The 20,710-nt window shown below is 42.1% G+C and overlaps 1 protein-coding gene across 1 annotated transcript in view; it reads left to right on the forward strand.

Moving 5' to 3' along the window:
- DISC1 (DISC1 scaffold protein) overlaps positions 1–20,657 on the forward strand; it is a 143,735-nt gene extending 123,078 nt beyond the window's left edge. The window contains exons 7-9 of the mRNA XM_081824284.1: positions 2,406–2,460; positions 6,683–6,785; positions 18,435–20,657. Coding sequence (XP_081680410.1) covers positions 2,406–2,460; positions 6,683–6,785; positions 18,435–18,631 — 355 coding nt within the window. The 3' untranslated portion in view covers positions 18,632–20,657. The remainder of the gene's footprint in view (positions 1–2,405; positions 2,461–6,682; positions 6,786–18,434) is intronic.
- The last annotated feature ends 53 nt before the right edge of the window (positions 20,658–20,710 follow it).

Raw genomic sequence — 20,710 nt, forward strand, 5'->3', positions numbered from 1 at the left:
TAAGGAAAAAAAAAAAAGAAGAAGAAGGTAGCAGGAGGGGAAGAATGAAGGGGGGAAATCGGAGGGGTAAACGAACCATGAAAGACGATGGACTCTGAAAAACAAACTGAGGGTTCTAGAGGGGAGGGGGGTGGGAGGATGGGTTAGCCTGGTGATGGGTATTGAGGAGGGCACATCCTGCATGGAGCACTGGGTGTTATGCACAAACAATGAATCATGGAACACTACATCTAAAACTAATGATGTAATGTATGGGGATTAACATAAGAATAAAAAAAATAAATATAAATATGTAAAAAAAAAAAAAAAGAAAATCCTGCTGCCATGTGTGCCCTGCTCTTTGTCAGCTGTCATCTGACCTCAGCTCAGTGGGGTGTCCCTCCTCCGCTGAATGTCGGTCTGAAGTGGGGATGACTTGTTTAGAAGGGACCTGCCCCAGCTCTAGGGCATTTGCAATGGAAACGAACTTGCTTGTGCTCAGAAGTCACAGGTTGGTGGAGGTGATGATGTTCAAAACCAGTTCTTAGAGCTGAAGAACCCCAGCAAAGGGCAAATTGGCCACGTCCCTCGGATACTATGCAACCCGTGCCAGAGAAACTTTTCCTGACCCCTCTCCCCACACAGACCCCAGGAAACCTGACCTTCCCTGCATTTGCAGCTCACCGTTTTGCTAAGTGACCTTCTCTCTTTTAGTACCGTACCTTTTTTTTTTTCTTTTAATTTTTTTCTTTTGGGCTACTGTTTGGAAGCAGTGAGCTATTGAGGGCAAGAACCAGGTCTTTATGCTCTGAGTTCCTAACTTACTAGGTGCCCAGGAGATATTGAAAGAATTAATGAGTTTGTGAATGAATGAATGAATGAATGAAAAGACCCAGAGCATATGTTTTCACTGTTTTTCAGCATCAACGTAATGAAAGGATCCCCACCTTCCTTTCCTTTCAGACTTCTGTCCCTCTGTGCCTGCCCTTGGGCCTCGCAGCTGGGCTTCTGCTGAAGGTGCCTGCCTGACTACTCCAAATCACCTCTCATAGTGCTGCCCAATTAATTTTCCAGAAAAACCCTATTTCTTTCCTATTGCTCTCCTGCTCAAAACTAGAATAATTTCCCATTGCCTGTGGGATAAAGCTCAGAACTCCTTAGCCCAGTGTTCGGTATTGACTATAGCTTGTCCTTGATATTCCTTTAAGAATTATTTTGATTGTGAATATTCTAAACACACTGAAAAATATATACTCATTTACCCACCACTGAGATTAAACAAATATTAGCATTCCCCTCCCTTATTTTCCTAAATAAACAAGCACACATTGCAGATGTGGACAGACTTCTCCCTTCTGTCCTACCCCTCTCCCCGACTCCCATTAGAAACAATCCTTCCCCTTCTTGTCCATCACAGTTCACCTCTGTGAATGATATGGTCCAGTTGGACTCATCTTTTCCCTGGAGTTTTGTTCTTCCTTCTTTTCCCTTGAGGCCCGGTTCACTTTCTGCCTCTTCCAGGAAGCTCTCCCACTAGTCCCATAGTTTTCTAAATTGCTACCCACCTTACTGTCTCCACTGTGCCCTTGGAGACAGTATCTGCCTGTGATAGGTTTTTTTTTAAATTAAGGTTTTATTTATTTATTTGAGACAGAGAGAGAGAGAGCGCATGAACAGGGGGAGGAGCAGAGGGAGAAGGAGGGGGAAAGAATCTCAAGGAGACTCTGCACTGAGTGTGGAGCCCGATGTGGGGCTCTATCCCACGACCCTGAGATCATGACCTGAGCCGAAACCAAGAGTTGGAGGCTTAACCAACTGAGCCACCCAAGTGCCCCTGCCTGCGACAGTTTTTAGGTAGCAGTTTGATCCTAGCACTGGGTTCCTATTCCCAATAGTATTTTTTTCATCTTGCTTTATATCGTAGTTGATTGTCTGTGTGTACTTCCTCTCTTTTAGGTAACAACATTGAGAATAAGATCTGATTCTTAGTTTCATCCATTTGTCATCCATCCATATTTGTTGGATTACACAGTGTACCTGAATAGATAATATTTGATTACTGCCCGTGAAATGCTACCCCGTGTAGACCATCCTTCTTGGAAGGTAGTTATAGGAATGTGTATTTTCATCCTTTGCTGCCAGGACATCTGGGTTGTTTCTTTACCCTATCTATGTGCTATGGAGTTGTTCACTATGGGAAGAACAGATTTAAGCACTAGCCTAAGTAGAGCATCATTAGGGAGGGGAAATCTGCTTCCTAGCAACATGCTATTCCACAGTCAAATGGAACCAATTTGGCATCATCTTTCCCACTGTTCTTCAGCCTTTAGGCTGATGGGAAGTTCACCGTTTCACAGTGTTCCTCTATGTGGTGGTTTGGAACTATGATTCCAAGAAGACCAATGTCCTTTTTCTAATTCTTCTAGCCTCCAGGAGCGGATAAAATCCCTCAACTTGTCACTTAAGGAAATCCCTGCTAAGGTAAGTAGCTTTATATGACCATTTTCTGAAGTCTCTCAAGTTTTCTTTTGACTTAATGTCATGTCTAGGTCAAATGATATTTCAGCCTAGCTCATGGCTCTGGAGGAAGTGTAGACTCTACAGAGCCATTCGACAGGCCAGGCGATGCGCCCGAAGAGCCGGGAATGGGGGCTGCTCTTGTGGTAGGGGTCCTGGCTTGTGGTCCTCCAGAGATTGACTGGTTCGGCCTTTGCCTAACAGGAGCTGCCAGTGTTAGGGAATGGGAAATGAGTGCTTTCGGGTACCATCAAATGCCTTTGCATGAAAAGGCTTTCGGGATGGGAGTAATCTGAAAAATTGTTTTTCTTCCAGGAGGACAGTGTTCAGGGATCCTCACAAACAGGTTTTAGAAAAGTTTGCATAGCAGGTGTTTGTTTTTTCAACTTTTTAAGCTGACTTCAGAATCATTTTGCCTATTTTCTCTGCCATTTATACTTCATACCAGGACCTCGGTTTGTATGGAGATAGCGCACTCCTGCAGTATTCCCTGGGAGCACCTAGCCAATTCAATTAAATAGTCAATGTCATGGTTAGTTAGGATAACCACAGTTTACAAAACAAAATCCTTCCCTGCAGAGATAGTTATATGTGACCGAGTTACTGACAAACTGAGAAGTAGGATCAATTACTCTGTGAATTACTAAATGTGTGGCGGAGAACTGGGATGAATCGTTGATTATTTGTGTTAGGTCTGGGAGCCAGGGCTGGTTATAAGATGGTCAGAATGGACAAAAGAACAGGTTTCTGAGCAGAGAGCAAAGCAGACGGGAGTCCACTGGCCTGGAAGGAATGGTTTCTTGCCCTCCCCCAGAGCCCAGGAGAGAGATCCAGAAGACCTGCCAATGGGCTTGCACGTCACCACAGCTGGGCTGAGATTGGGGCTGTGTTGTTGGCAAAAATGTCCACAGTTTTTCTGGAACATTTTTTCAGTTTTTGTGTACATTTTCTGAAAAATACATTAAATGATTTTGCTAAAAAAATCACACGGAAGCAGTTTGATAGGCAGTGACATCCGGCTAGAACGTTTGCCCGAAGAAGAGCAAGATGGGATCCAAGGCACTGCTTTATTCAGAGCCGTGCAAGGAGCAGAATTCCCAGGCAGGACTCTGGTAAAGGGCTTTTGTTGTGGGTTCTCACACTGTGCAGTGCTGAGAGACCTTCTTCCCTGCTCAAGGGAGACTGACTCGGTTTACCCATTTTGTCACATGAAGGAGGAGGGGAAGTGCTAGAGGGCGTACCTGAATTTCTGTTCTGTATGTTTCAGTGATGTCGCCGACTAGTATTCATGTTCTATAACTGTCTGGCAGGTTACCTCCAGGCAGAGCCACTGGGGAGGTGAGGAGAGACCAAAGCTTCCTGCATGGGGCAGGGGGTAGGAGTATTCCTTCTCCTGTATTTTCTGGCGTAAATATGTGCCATTTGTCAGGTGCATCCTGATTTCTGCGCAGAATTAACAGGTGGAAGTACTCTAGGGTTTGGGTGTATTGAGTATTGGAACGTGCTGTGTGTAATCTGAATGAGTCCCTCTCCCGGCAATGAGCAGGCAGGCTTGCCTAGTACAGAATACACATGGTGTTGATATAGGAGTGTGTTTTCTAGGACATTTTATATTATGCACATGTTCATATTAACATATGCACATGATAGTGGGATTTGTTGATAATCCCCAGCTACTGTTAAAGCTCTTGGATTTGCCCAAATGCCCAAAGTGATTGGCTTTGTTTGCATACCTTCTCTAATGCACTTACAAATAACTCCTAATTCCCTTGCTTTTCCATAAGATTAAGGAATTCATATCTAAGATTTTAAAATGTAAATCTAAAAGCTTCATTTGATAATGAGTTCCTCAGGGTCCAATTTTATCTGGAAATAAAAAGGAGGTGCAGATTTTCTGGGGCATGTTTGTGTGTGGATAGTTGGGTGTGTATGTCTGCACATACACGAATGTGTGTGTGTGTGTGTATGGGGGACATATATTAGTGCACATGGAATTGAAACAAAACTGCCTCGTCACACAGAAACAACTTTGCACTCTGGACTCGATTGACTCATGACCTTGAGGTAAAAATTGCAGGTTGGCCCAGTTTTCTTCCTTTAATGTATTAGGTATATATATCTGATATTCATTTGATTCCTTCCCCAAAGAGAAATGGAACCTTCCTTCATTCATTACATTTCTTTGACGTTTATGGTTCCCCAAACCAGGTAATTAAGGGATAAATGAGATGGAAGAAATAGTTGGAAATAAATGGAATATCTGGAGGTTGGTAGATCCTAGATTGCATCCAGCAGTGCTTGAAAGAATGTACATTGCAATTTAATAAGAAGATTTAGAAAGGCTGTCTTGTATTAATAGTGACAGCTTGAAGGATTGATTTGCTCAACAAAGGAGAAACTGACCCAATTATGATTAACAGAAGCTGTTAACTAAAATCAGGAAGACCGGACATACATTGGATGAGATATAAGAATTATGGCTGGTGTTACGGACTTAGCAGAAATGTTCCTGGACTTCCGATGACATTCTTAGGTGGATGGAAAGGGACATGCCCGCCATCAGGCACTGGGCCAACCCGAGACTAAGTGCTGTGGGGAGCAATCCAGAGCATCTTCTTTTTAACACCCAGTTCTGACTCCTGACAATTCTCACCTGGGGCATGGGGATGCTCATCACTGCTGATGCTGGCTTTGGTGTGGAGGCCTTCATCCAGAGAATGAGTTTTGTAAAGAGATTTGGGAAGTTACAGCTGCTTAATGGAAAAGAACATGTTTAAGGCCATGAAAGAAATAGTCTAACATTTGAGGCAGGATGGGTGAGGTCTGCTTTGATTCCAAAAATAATTTTAATTTCAGTCTGAGATAAGCAAAACAATTCAAGTTGATGGTATCTAGCAAGATCTAGGTTCTTCTGGGGAAATTGGATTTTATATTTTCTCTGGGCACTATGAACCCAACTGTGTTAATTTTAGTTTTTGAATAGAATTAGATTTTTAGCAAGAAAAGAGGGATCCTTTGTGGGCCACCCAAAATGTCTGCATACACACGTTTGTTGTTATTCAACTGAGTTGTGTGCTTTTGTTGAACTGGATGTTTTTCTAGGTAGCTCACCAATCTGAGTGTAGATATCAATCAAATATGAGGTTTTTGCTTTAAACAAAAGAAAAAATGTGATGTTTTTGTTTCAAAGAAAATAAAAGATAACCTAAGTCATTTGGGAAAAGAAAGTGAGGTTTAAGATTTTTGCTATTTTTGAAAGAGCAAAGAAAAATGTAGGGAGTGTTTGGATATCCTGGAAAAATACACGATAAAACCTGTAGACCTCCTTGAGGTCTACTTGTCTGTTTTTCAAGTCTGACTTGCCAGCAAATGTCTGCCCTTAAAGATTCATTAGACAGCATCTACTAGTAATCAGCCTGCCCTTGATCTCAACTGTTGTGCACCTTCACTTACTGCTTATCGTGTGCCAGACACAGAGCAGTCCCTGCTCACATAGAGCTTGCATTCTAATGGAGAGAAATACTAGGAAAACAGAAGAAGAAAAACAAATAGTGTCAGCTGGAGAAGACATGGTGGGAAAATGTCCCGCAGGGGAAAGGGGGAAGGGGAGGGAGAGTTGAGGGCGTTGCTATTTTTTATAGGTAATCAGCCAGACCTTTCTTCCCAGGTGATGTCCAAGCAGAGCCTGAAGGGTGTGAGTGGGCTAAGCCATTTGGGGCAAGAATGTTTCAGAAGGAGGGAGTAACCCTGGGGAGGGAGTAGGTAGGGTGGTGAGGTTATTCTAGTTTGTGGTTGCGCTCTGGTTTGTTAGCTCTTGTCATTTTTGTGTGGGGGGGTGGTGAAGGTATGGGACCTGATGTGTGCTAATGCTTGTTTTATTTAGCCCTCCCTCCCTCCCTCCCATCTTCCTCCCTCCTTCTCTCCTTGGCTCCCTCCCTCTTTCTCTCCCTTCCTCCCTTCTTCCCTCCCTTCCTTCCTACCTACCTTCCTTCATCTTCCTTCCTCCCTTCTTTCCTCTTTTCTTTCTTTCTTTTTACATTGTTTGCTTTTAAATAACTCTGCTTCAGTTACTCTTTATCACCCCTCTTCATTGCTTATAAACCCAGAAATCTCTGCCTGGCTGCTCCATTGCCTTCTGATTTTTACGTGAGTAAATGACGAGTCCTGGCTGTTTTTCCCCCTCTAGGTGTGTATGAGCGAGAGACTCAGCAGCACTCTCAGGAAGAAAGTAAATGACATTGAAACCCAACTCCTGGCGTTGCTTGAAGCCAAAATGCTTGCTGTATCAGGTAACTGGACATAGTGGGGACATGAAGCGGATGAGGGGAATAATGCCAGTTGCCACCACATCCAGGTTTTGTCCTCGAGTAACATTCTACCTGTTACTTATGTAATACTTGGACATTTCAGAGCTTTTGTGTGAAGTCTCACTAAAACTCATGGACTAAATGGGCAGCATGGCCTCCTCGTAAGACTCTTAAAACTACATATGCACATATAATAAAAAAATAAGTTGTCTAGGTACCATATTTTGGACTTCTAGTTTGTTTCTTTAAGAGACTAGAGGTGCACTGCATGCCATGTAATTCTAGCAGATGTTTACATAGCATTATGTGTCTGTAGAGGCTCCGTGGAGACTTTTGGACGTGGTCAGTCCCTTCCTATAGGGAGAGAGAATAACAGGAGACAAGGTGATGTACTCAATTTAACATCCCAGTCAGAGAGATTAGATTTGTGGAGGATTCTCAGTATATCATAATCGATCCTTCATCTGCTAGTTATTAGGAATATATTTTCCCATTAATTAGTAGGTCTCTGAAAATAGTATCTTTCTTTTTTAAAAGATTTTATTTTATTTGAGACAGAGAGAGAGAACATGAGTGGGGGAGAGGGGCAGAGGGAGAGGGAAAAGCAGACTCCCCGCTGAGCAGGGAGCCCAATGCGGGGCTCGATCCCAGGACCCTGGGATCATGACCTGAGCTGAAGGCAGACGCTTAACTGACTGAGCCACCCAGGCGCCCCTGAAAATAGTATCTTACCCTATCATTTGAAGAGTGCTTTTAAGCATTCCCCTGTATTGTTATTTTGTTTCATTTTCACAACAGCTGTATTAGGTAGGAGGGAAAGATATGAGGTCCCAATGAACGGATTAGGAGACTGAGGCCCTGGGGTACGTCCTTTGGTTAAGTTCACTCAGTTAGCTAAGTGGTGGCAGAGCAGGGGCTCAAGGTCAGGTGTGATTCATGGATTTTTTAATCCAGTTGTGTCATGACATCCTCCAAGTATTCTCTGAGTTTTATAGGCTGAGTGAACCTGCAGCTCATCAACTTCAGAAGAATCATAAAAATTTAACAAAAAGGTATAATAATTACATGTATGGCTTTTAAATGGCATTTTAAGAAGGAATACAATAATTGGCAGCTTCTGCTTGCTCTTCACATCATTAAACAACTAATGTTGGCAGCTAACGAGCAATTTGGTTCCTGGTGCAGTCAGGCATATTATTTACAATCGGAGCAACATCGAAATGTGAATGTGGGGCTTGGCTCTTAACAGCTTCACATGCCATTTACTTGAAATTATGGCCCCATTTGCTAAGAGAAAAAAAAAAAAGATTGAACACGATCTTGCTTCTGAGTTAGTGTTTTTGCCTTTCTTAATCCATATATCTTCCTGAGGAATACAGGTGGATGTGTCTCTATTAAGCCCAAGGGAGGAGATGTATCATTTAGGCAGCAGAGATATCCCTCTCTCAAATGTGAATAATCTCTTTTTAGAATCCCGGGGAGAATTCTTAAGATGGTATATTGCATATGGGGCCTGGGTTTCGTGTTTAGTTCTTTGATCAACTGAGAACAGCAGTGAGACCTGACTGGAGGAGGGATGACCTGAATTAACTGGGATGGGAACTCACCTCTCAACCTCCCTATTTCCTGATTATTCTGTAGGCTGTTGGCAAATAGGCTTCCCAGTCACAGGCCGTCCCCACGGGCCATGCCAGAGCCCGGGTGGACATCATTCTGGACATAATGTGCTTTCTGTTTCCTTTTGAGCTAAGCTCCGCAGCGGGGAGGACCTGAGCAGGGAAAAGGCACTTCCTGTAGGATCTTGACAGACCTATCTTAGTATATTCAGAACGCCAAACCCTCACTCCATTAAACAAAAGCCATGACAAACCTCTCCAAGAGAAAGAAGTCTTTCTCCATTTTGGTCTGTCTGTGAGAACGCTGAGGAGCAATGCCCTTGGGATTCTTGGATGCCCTCTTGAATGAAGAGGGCCTTAGGGGGTGCCCTTAAGATTCCCAGAAGGCCTTTTGTCTGTCTGAAAGTTTCTTCGATTCACTCCTTGGTTTGGTCTATAGATTGAGACCTTCTCTTAATTTAAGAATCGTTTGCTGTCTGTAGAGACTGGGAATAAGAAATGGTTTTATTTTCAGACTCACCAAGTCCTAGCTCCTTTATATTTAAGTTTATTTTTTTTTAAAGATTTCATTTATTTATTTGAGAGAGAGAGAGAGCACGAGCTTGGGTGGGGGGGGGCAGTGGGAGAGGGAGAAGCAGACTCCTTGCTGAGCAGGGAGCCTGAAGTAGGGCTCCATCCCAGGACCCTGAGATCATGACCTGAGCCAAAGGCAGATGCTTCACTGACTGAGCCACCCAGGCGCCCCTAACAGTGTATTCTTTAGCTCGCTTCTCTTTTCTTGCACTGAATCATAGTCAGTGACAGGACGCCAGCATGCACTTCTGTGTTCTGCCTGGAGTCTTCTTGGCTGTGTGACCAACTTCATTAGGAACTTTTTTTTCTCGATTACTTCAGTTGATAATGATACCAGACTTTCTGTTACCACATGGCAAGGGTCCCCTTTCCTCCAGCTTCCAGTCATATTTTTCTTGCTTCCCTTTTAGCCTTCACTGAGGTCTGTCAAGGCTTCTGCCTGCCGCCTGGTCCCACTGTCAGTGCCTCAGATCTAAGGGGTTTGTTACAGCAGCATTCAGACGCCAAAATCTGTTCTCGTTATTGATTGTTGCATAATAAATCAGCCTCAGGATTTGGTCACTTAAAACATCACCGGTCATTTATTTTGCCTATGAATCTGCAATCTGGGCACACCCTGGCAGGGACAGGCGGCTGAACTGGGGCTAGAGAATCCACTTTCATAAAAGGGAGCCCAGCCTAGACAAGGGCTCCTTCACCTCTCTGCTACCCTCACTGAAAACTCTATCCTCTACCCCACAGATTGATTGCTTTGACCTCCACACCTTCTAGAGAGTGCGTAGTGGGTATGGTTGATCTGGGCTCTGTGGTCAAGATGTCAGCACCAGAAGTTCAGACCCATCTCCTTCTCTAGAACGGTGCTAGGCCCCTGCCCAACCACTGGCCTCTGGTGATGAGTGCTTGTGCCTTAGCTCAGTCCAGTTCCACCCACTGTATGCATGCTCTCCTCCTCACAGCTGTGACCTCCTTGACACTCCAAGACTTTTCATGCCCAGACACAGAAGATATTTAAGTGGTGGTAACCTACGTATAAGATCCAACAACAAGCATCCTCCCTGAATATTGGCCTTTCGTCTTGGACTCTGGGTCTGCACTGCTGCTCACACCCAGTCCTGGTTGGGTCCCCAGGTCCTGTAACTGGGCTCTGCCCCCATCAGTGCTCTGTAACCTGATGAGTGTCCCAGTCTTTATCTGCAGGGGGCCTGCCCTGCTCTGACCATTTCCCCTCCCCTAGGCTCAAAGCCTGGCTCTCTGATGCCCAGCTTCTGATATTGCTCTGATACTGAGACATGGTGCGTGCATTTCTGGCTCCAGCCTTTCCCTGCTTGGATCACCCACTGTTGTTGATGCCGTCCATCTGTTGAGTCACTCTGCTATTTTTTCCTTGGGCTTTGCCCGGCACTCAGAAGACAGTCAAGAAGGGTAATTATGTTAAGAAAAAATGCACCTCATTTGTTGATTGCTGATCTCCAGAATCTGTTATTTTCATACCTCCTTTGGGTCGTCCCTCAGTTTGTGGTATATTTTCTTGCCCACCTGCCTCCCGTTACTAGTTTCCAAGGAACAAACAGTTCAGATCATCATTTGTTCCTAAGTAGCATACCAAGATGTCTCAGGTACTCCAAGCCAATTTGTTTTCTAAACGATGGTTCTATCCAATTTGACTTTTCCTTTACAGAGAATAAAAATTAGCTGCACTTAAAATATCTTAGTGTCTAAATGGAAGCCTATCTAGGCATAAGCAAGATTTTCTGGATAAGCTCAGGATGTTTCCCTCTCTCTAAACAATTTAGATCAATGGTTGGAGGAGATAATAGGCCCAGCGAAGATTTTTCAAAGATGATGTCTGTCCAGTGTGGAAATATATGAGACCCACCAAATGAGAAGAAGTGAAAGCTGTTTCAGAGCTTACTATATAGCAAGGGAGTCAGCCACCATCACCTGAGTTTTGGCAGAGACTCAAAGGCAGGCAGAAACATGGGAAAGCTTTGGAGCAGAGAAAAGGGAAGCCTGCAGGTATGTTCTGACGGGAGGCTGGGAAGCTAGAGGCAGGCCAATTAGAGCATCCTGTGTGATTGGTTCAGGGAGCATATTTGGCTTTCTCTAGCTGGTCCTAAGTTGGAAGCAGGGACAAAAATTAGGGAAGCTGTCAGTTGTTAATAAAATCCTGGCCATTTTGGACCAATTATTACAGAATTGATTGTTTGGTTTCCTGGATTATTACTAGAAATAGCAATCTGGCTTCCTACGGCCTCCCTTATAGCAGGCTGCCTTCCTGGACTGGTTATTGTAGATATAGAGGTTCATTTCCTGGGCAGGTTGCTGCAGGTTGCGGGTCAGAGTGCTCTTTCTAGAGATGATCTGGCCACTGTCTGTTTGTATATTTAGTCTCTCACCAGGTACCCCCCTTTCTCAAGCTGTTAGAAGCAGTCTGTGTTTTACGTAAAATCCCGTGTGTTCAGGTGTTATGTTCCCCGTCTTCTCTGTGAAATATCTAAAATGTCTGATGTTCAAAAGGGCTCTGCTCACCGAAAATGCTTTTTGCTCTCTCAGGAAATCATAGTGACTGGAAGAAAGCAACAACACGAACAGAAAATGGCCAATTCCAGCCGAAGGAGCTTTGGTGGAGAGGTGGCAGCGTGGTGGGGAGAGTGTTGGTGGGTGCTGGTTGGTTGTGTTTGCTTTGCTAGTGCAAGCTCCTAGCACATGGCCTTGACATCGCTGAGGGGGGAGACTCTGAGTGACAGAGCCTGAGTCTTGCCTAACCACGTGTACTGGAGCTTGGAGTTCCTCAAAAGATACAGTGTTGTGCCAGAAAAAAAGAGGCAGCACTCTATTATTTTTGGAGCTTGATGATTTTCAGCACTGGCTTTATTTCTTTTATTTCAGTAGAGAAGGTTAGCTCAAATTTGGGTATGTAAACGTGAATGATTTTAGGAGGATCATTACAGATGGGAATGTCTGTGGACCTATGCAGTACTGTGTGTGTGTTGGGGGGGCATGTCCCCCTAGATGAAAGTCATAGTGAGGGCTTGAGACTGACCGGGTGACACAGCCCACCTGAGTACAGGATTCATTCTCCGACCCCCTTTGTGCTCCCTCCCTTTATGGGTGATTTGTGGCCACGTTTTGACCAAGTCACTTATTGAGCTGTATTTGGCAGAATAAGCACCTAACACGAGGTTGGAAAAACCCAGTTCAAGTTCAGCAACTTCATGTGGGATCTTAGAACTCTAAAACTTTGTGACCTTGGGAAGGTGACTCTCTGGGTCTTAGTTTCGTCAACTGAAAATCAAGGACAGTCATTATAAGATCCCCATCCTGGCTTGTTGGAAAGGCCAAATGAGACAACTGCTCTAACAAGAGCCCCGTATCTATAAAATCAGACTCTCAAATAATGACCTCAAAAAAGGAACCCCAGACATTGTGAAGTAGAGGAGGGAGATATTTAAGTTCAGGATGAAGGATAAAATTAGAAGGAACAGAGTGGATAAAGTCAGTTTTGGCTTTGGCATTCACCTGGAGGGTTTTAATGGTGGCCTTTGTAGAATAAAATACTTTGACAGGTGCTTTAAAAAGCCTCTGTGAAGGCCCAAGTATGGTTCTCTTGCTGAAGAGCAGGCAGGCGTATGTGTGGGATGATGGCAAAGGCGGGACATTCATCTGCACAAATCCTCCTGTGGCATTTAGGAAGGAGCCCATTAGAGTCACAGAGATTGGGGTCACGGGGTCACTGATGGGACTTCCTTCAGGGATTAGTGTTTACTTTTCTATATTTTCATCACAGAGCTCTTGGCCAGTTTCAGTAATCAGGGAGGGCTAAATCAAGCAGGATTTACCTCATGGGCTTGGATCAGAGACCGAAATGCTTATAAAATATTAACCAGGGGCAGTGTAGCATTTTATCATGGCTTCGGTTTGTGGTATTAACTGTCTCTGGGAATTCGCACTCTTTCTGCATATATAAAATGCACACATCTATCACTATGCATTTTCCCTCAGGATCAAGGAAGGGACCCAGGTTTTAATTCATGATCTCTCTTATGTTTTATTAAGGGCCCTGGCCTCTAGAGCTTGCCATAGATTGCAGGGGTATCTGAGGATGTGTTTCCTGTCATTCCAGCAAAACTTCTGTGCGGTCACTCACCCTGCCTATGTAGTCTTTTCTGATTTTTTTTTTTAAAAGATTTTATTCATTTATTTGAGAGAGAGAGAGAGAAGGAGAGCACGAGAGGGGGAAGGGTCAGAGAGAGAAGCAGGCTCCCCGCTGAGCAGGGAGCCCGACGTGGGGCTCGATCCCGGGACTCCAGGATCATGACCTGAGCCGAAGGCAGCCGCTTATCCTACTGAGCCACACAGGTGCCCCTCTGATTTGTTTTTAGAGGTCTTATTCTTTCCAAACTGTTTGTAGGAGGAGATTGCACACTGTGGTGTATTTTGCCTGGTGTCCCTGGGGACACAGTTGGCGCCTACCTCACTTTTGGTCACCTCTCTTGCTTGAATATATGGTCCAGCAGAAAGGTTGGTGCTCCCTGAGCCCAGGCAGGGAAGGGACATTTGAAGGCACCACGTTGTGCCCGTGGCTGGCCTGTCTAGAGGCAGTCACACCTCTGGGCTGGTCTTCCCCAAACCACCTTGGGCACGGGACATGTCCCTTGAGGTTCTTTTTTTGTTTTGTTTTGTTTTTTTTTTAAAGGACATCTTTTTATTGTGATGAAATATACATACACATAAAATTTACCCTTTTAACCATTTTTAAGTGTAAAACTCAGTGGCATTAAGTACATTCACATTTCTGTGCAACCATCACCACCATCCACCTGCAGAACTTTTTTCATCTTCCCAAACGGGAACTCTGTACCCATCAAACTTGAGGTTCTTAGTGGCCCGCCATGGGGGCTCTGTCCACAGCAGCCCTAACTTGGTCATTATTTGAGAAAGAAACCACAGATCCAGGAAACAATTTAGTTGTGTTGCTATTTATAGCTCAAAGCTTGTGGAAGTCCAGGCTGCTCTCCTTACCTGGACTTCGCTTTTCCTAAATGGGTCAAGCCCATCAGCTTGGCATCTTGGTCGCTCTGCTGTTTGGATCCACCTTCTTTGTGGGCTTAGTCTCCACCTTTGCCTCACACCTCCTGCCACCCATGGAGGACAAGCCCTTTGTTCTCTAACCAGGTTTCTGTTTCTTGTTTGGAAACCTTATATTCTGTCCTCATGAAACCTGCTTCTGTCTCCCCTTCTGGAACAATCTTTCTTCTCTGAGCTCTCCTAGAGCACATTTGCCCATTTCTTAGAATACATCTTCTCCTCTTTATTTAATGGTGACTTCCTGGAGAGCAGGGTGGTACTCTGTTTTCACCCGTATTTGCCCACTTAAGTGATAGACAATAAACAGGGTCTCAAAAGATATTTATCCAGTCATGGAATTGGAAACTATGGATGTCAGTGACAGAAATGATAGCTGGGTGTCCAGAATGCCCTTGAAGTGGGAAAGCATTTTGTCCTATTTCTCCCATTTATATTGGGTTGAAATCTGCCTTTTAAATAATAATAATAAAGAAGTAAATAGCATAGTTTAGAACCTAAGAAAGATTCGGAGTTATGTTTGAGTTGGAAACCTGCCTTCCATTTTATTGCTATGTAACCTCAGCAAGATAGTTTTTTCTCTAGGTTTCAGTTTTCTCCACTATAAAGCAGAGATAACATGTATTTCCGTGAACATAAAATGCACCATTATTTTATACACTACGAAGAAAGAAAAATCGCTGTCAATTAAATAATGATATAATGCTTTCTGTGGCTTAGAATTTTTATTTTGTTATTGAAATAGTCCTTTTTGATGTATTTGGGCTTTTGAAAAATCCTTTTTGAAAGGAAACTTAATCACTCAAGGTTTTCCTAAAACATCTTCATATTCAGGGTCTGAGTGTTCCGAAACACATTGTGCCTCAAAGTAGTCGGAGCTCACGTTTTTCACCCATTATCACCCTCTGCATCAGTGAAACTGTTGGTGATGCAACTTTTTTTTTCCCTCCAAGACTGAACTGCTGTTTTCTGTAGGGTCTTCCGCCAAGCTGCAACACGGTTCTTCAAGTTTTAAATGATGGTGCTTTCCTGATCTTATAAATCCATTACGATAGATGGTTTTCAGACAATAGCTAGGTCTCCAATGATCCTGAAATGGTTTTTGCTTTGAAACGCCAGGGCCTTGCAGCTGGTCCACCAGGCCACTGAGAATGACAGTCATGTAGTAACAGCTTCATCCTGACTACCTCCTGGCTGATGGCGATCTCAGAGATGTTAACATGGGGGGAAAAAGGATGCATCTCAGAATAGATAACATAGGGCATAACTTCCCTCTTAGAGTTGTGGTAAAGTAGAGGAGAAAAGGTTCATAACTGTTATTGTGGAAACATCATGGAGCCCCCTGATAACAATAATTATTATTGGGTTCCTGGGTGGCTCAGTTGGTTAAACGTCTGCATTCGGCTCAGGTCATGATCCCAGAGTCTTGGGATCGAGTCCCATCAGGCTCCCTGCTTAGCAGGGAGTCTGCTTCTCCCTCTGCCCCTTACCCCACTCGTGCTCTCTCTCTCTCTCAAACAAATAAATAAAATATTAAAAAAAAACAACCCCCCCAAAACCCCAATAACTATTATTTATGGAGCACTCACTAATGCGATATGCTTATTAATTTATGATGTAATTTTCATATTAAAATTTTCCCTAATATATTTTTTCCTTTTTTTATTGAGGTATGATTTATATTCAATGAAATGCACAGGTCTTAAGTGCCCAGTTGTATGAATTTTGATACCTATTGTCTGCAACCCTATCAAGATATTTTCATTCCTCCAGAAACATCACCCTTGTGCCCTTTCCCAGTCATCACCCCCCTTCCCCAGACAGCCTGCATTCTGATATCTTTTACCATGGATCAATTTTGCCTGTGCTAGAACTTAGTATCAATGGATTCATTTTTTTTTTTTTTTGAGATTCCCCATGTCACTGTGCATATGAAGAGCTGGTGCCTTTCTATGGCTGAATATTCTTCCATTGTGTAGATGGGACCCTGTTTCTCCTTTTCTCCCTCTGGTGGACATTTAGGTTGTTTTATTTGGGCGATCACGAGTAAAGCCACTATGAACATTCGAGTACAACTATTTTTGGATTACGTGTTTTCATTTCTCCTGGGTAAATACCTGGAGGTAGATTTTTTGGGTCCACACACAGGTGTGTATTTAACTTTATGCGAAATAGACGGAAGTCTTCTCAAGGTGGTTGTGCCGTTGACACTTCCATTATGGACAAGAGCTCCACAACTCCACATCCTTGCCAGCTAGACAGCTTTGGTCTGGTTCATTTGAGCCATTTGAATGGCTTTGTAGTGGAGTCTCTATGACTTTAATTTGTATTTTTCTGGTAACTAATAACCATCGACACGTTTTCATATGATCACCAGCCACTTGCATATCTTACACTGTAAAATGCCTGTTAAATCAGTTGCCCATTTTTCAATGGGGTCATTGGTGTTTCAATTATTGGGTGTAGGATTTGACTCCTTTGTCAGATACACATATTATGAATATTTTCTCCCAGTCTGTGGCATGCCTTTTCATCTTCTTAGTGGTATTTTTGGTGAGTAGAGGTTTTTAATTGTGATGAAGTCCATTTATCTCTTTGTTTTTTGTAGTTAGTGTTTTTTGGGTCCTAATCAAAGTTTTGCTTATTCCAAAGTTAGAAAAGTGTTCTATACTTTATTCTACAAGCTTTATAGTTTTTGCTGCTACATGTAGGTCTGTGATCCATCTCTAATTAAATTTTGTGTATGGTTTGAAGTATGGATGAAAGCTAATGTTTCCCCATTTCAGTAGCTAGTTGTTCAATTACCATGTGTTTAAAATATAGTTGACCCATGAACAATGTGGGAGTTAGGGGTGCCAGCCCCCCACACAGTCAAAAATCTGAGTTTAACTTTTGACTTCCCCAAAATGGAACTGCTAGTAGCCTACTGTTGACCAGAAGCCTTACTAATAACATAAATAGTTGATTAACACATATTTTGTATGTTACGTGTGTTACCTACTGTATTCTTACAACAAAGTAAGGGAAAGAAAAGAAAATGTTATTAAGAAAATCGTAAGGAAGAGAAAATATATTCACAATACTGTACTGTATTTATTGAAAAAAATCCACATACACATGGACACGCACAGTTCAAACCTGTGGTGGTCAAGGGTCAGTTGTACTCTCTTTTCCTTATTGACTTACTTTGGCACTTTGGTTGAAAATCAATTGACTGTGTGAGTGTGGTCTACTCCTGGACTGTCTATTCTATTCCATTGATCTGTTTTATCTATTTATCTATATGCCAATGCCATACTATCTTGATCTGTAGCTTCAGCATTCATTTGAAATCAAGTAATATATATTCTCTTCATTCTACCTTACAAGGATTTTTTTTTTTTTTTGGCTGATCTAGACCTTGTGCGTTTTATTTTATATTTTAGAATAAGCTTGTTGGTTTCTACAAAAGACCATGATGAGATTTTGATTGGAATTGTACTGAGTGAATAGATGAATTTGAGGAAGATAGAAATGTTAAAAATATTCGATTTTCCAATATATGTATATATATAGTATTCTGTCTTTCTGATTGCTTAAGTCTTTTTAAATTTCTCTCAGAAGTTTTAAAAATGGTTTTCTGTGTGGAGGTCTTGCACATGTTTCTTTAAATTTATCCCTAAATACTTTGAGCTTTAAAATATCTTGTAAATGGTATTTAAAAAAATCATCTTCTACTTATTTGTTGTTGATATTTAGAAATATAATTGCAACCTTGCTAGATTCAATGCATGATATATTTTGCTTAGTGCTTTACAGAATTTCATGTTTATTCTTGAAGCCACCTGATGCAGGTGTTAGTACAATCATATTTTATAAGAAGTTTGCCCTGAAATTACATATGTTAATTTCTTTGCTCAAGGTCATGCAGGTTGAGTAACAGGAGGACTAGGATTTGAATTTAGGTCTAGTCTGACTCCAGTGGCTAGTCCCTTTCCACTCTACTATAATATTTCAACTGTTTGACATTTGGATATTTGAATGGAATCATACCACATACCATGTGGTTTCCCTGGATTTCACTTGGACATATTTGTTTCATTGTGTTTCACAAGGACATGAATTGGCTAATGGAAGCTTTAAAACAGAACTAACAAAAATAAGGTGATAAAGAGACTGGTGGTTTTCCCAGTTGAAGGAGACAGTCAGTGTTTTTCCATATTCCTCCATGGAAGACTATTCATGCAATTGGATGCAGTTGCAAAGCTCAGCCCTCTTTCTCCATACTGTTGGTGCACATTAGCTGTTGCTAAATCTTCCATGTGTGGGGATGCTGTCAAACTTGTTTTCCCTCCTTCTCTCTTGCAATGTGCTGCAGGAAACCATTTCTCTACAGCCAAGGAGCTCACGGAGGAGATTAGATCATTAACAGCAGAAAGGGAAGGGCTGGAGGGACTCCTGGACAAGCTTCGGGTGCTGAGTTCCAGGAATGTCCAAAAGCTGGGCAGTGTTAAGGAAGATTACAGCCGACTGAGAAGAGAGCTGGACCAGGGGGAGGCTGCCTACGGTAAGTAGTCACAACTGTTGCTTGGTGAACTATTCATGCTATTGATTGTACTAGGTGGCCAGGCAGGATGTTCTGTGCCTCATGTGAGCATCGATGTGAAAGGCATCCTGGAGCACATGACACTTTTCCTGGGGGATTTTTTTTGGCAGGAGCCTTGGCAAATGGGGTAGAATTACTTGTCAGCTTTTGTTTTGCTATTCACATGTGACATCTTTTCTTTTTCTGTCTTTTCTCCCCTCCTCTGCCCTGGATTTGCTAATGGCCTTGTGATTATTTAGAGCAATCTCTCCCTTGGCACAGGTCTTGAGAATTTTCTGTGTTTGACAATTATGTTCCTTTTGTTCCTTGGCTCAGTCTTCTGGCTTGCACAATTACAGACGAGAGCCTGCTGACTCAGAAAACTGAATAAAGACCATGAAGTGGCTCTTCTGTGTGTGCGTTTTTCCTGAGAGCTTCTTTCTCCAGGAAGAATGGTGTAGAAGAGGCCAATGCTGCCTTAACTGAAGTCTCTGCCTGTCGGAGTAGTTACCGTACTCTTGTGTTCTTTTCCTGTTCCAGTCGTTAAGAGTAACTGAGGTCACCTTGAGGTTTGCTCCCTGGGGGACAGTCTTAGAAGATGCTTGTTCAGTCTGAATTGATAGAGTAAAAACTTATTTCTTTAAAAAAAATGTGAAGAATTTACAGTGTTTCAGTTTCTAATCAGAAGAATGAAATCATGAGAAATAAATGCAGATTTAAAATATGTTAGATGCTAGAATCTGTTTTTTTACTGGTAAAATGAGAAGAATATCCAGCTCATAGGCTGATTAAGCGGTACAGATTAAATGAGGTGACTTAGAAAGATTTTGAGGGGTGTGTGTGTGTGTGTGTGCGCTCTTGCATTTCTTCTAGGAAGTAGAAGCTGCTGGAGGCTAGAGGTCATACATAGTATATCATGGTCCCTAAATGAATGTTTACTAGGAAAATGAAAGACCTATCTACTAATAAGTAACTATATTTACAAAGCATTCTTACTTAAAAAGAAATAAGGAAAGAATGGGAATGTTAGGTAGCCACATTTGAAATACGGCTATTTGAAAATACTCCACAGATTGAAGTAAATGAAGATTAGTATTTAAAACCAGGTAAAGAAGTATGAAATTAGTTAGCAGAAATTAGGTGTGTCTTTTCACTATGAATAAATTGTGTTTGAAAGGCTTACTCAGTTGTAGAAAGAGGTTTCAGTTATTTGAATCATAGATAGGATACTCAGTTGTTATGGTGTCTTCTTCCCAATGGGCAGGCCTAACCTGGAACAACTGAGAGCGTCTTGTCTTTCTTTCCCCACTTCTGTAGGTCAAGCCTTCTTTTCTGCCAAATATGTAGAAACTGTACATTTGAGTCTGACTGTATAACTAGGGTACTGAGGGATAACAACACTTTTTTCCTAAGATGTGATGCTGTGCTTCATGAAGTCATGATAGGAATGATCATTGGATATTTTAAATGAATTTTAGCTATAGACTTTTTAAATGTATAAAACTATGAAATAAAACTATGAAAACTATGAAATTTCTCATGTCATCACTCCATAATTTTTGGCACAATATGGGGGAATCTATTGAATCTAAGAATAAAGAAGATGTGAACAAATTCGGACAAATTTAGTCGAGCAATATTTTCATTTGAACAGTTGAGCTCTTGAAAGCCATAAATATCTCTTAAAAAGAAAAAATGAGCCATGTAGTATTTTTTTGAATCTCATCCTTGTCACTTTACTAAGTATCTTCAAAATGATGAATAAAACATAAACAAATGGAATGAGAGATTGTTACCATCAATGATTCTAAGCTGCAGATGGCTAGTTACTATTGTGAAAGAGTTCTTTATGTTTTAGACTTGGATTTTGCTGGATCAGCTACCCTTTTCCCTATGCTTTAGGCTGAAGGTAATTCTTAACCAATCTGAGGTGACTTGGCATTAGGTCAACCAAATTAATAATCTTGGGTTGATGAGAGTAATGGGAGATAAATAAACAAACAAATAAATAAATAATGAATTCCTTAGTAGATTGAAGCTTTTTATTTATTGAAATGCAATAAAACTAG

This window comes from Leptonychotes weddellii, chromosome 6 (assembly GCF_054177405.1).
Source record: "Leptonychotes weddellii isolate Sample4059 chromosome 6, ASM5417740v2, whole genome shotgun sequence".
Classification (NCBI taxonomy): domain Eukaryota; kingdom Metazoa; phylum Chordata; class Mammalia; order Carnivora; family Phocidae; genus Leptonychotes; species Leptonychotes weddellii.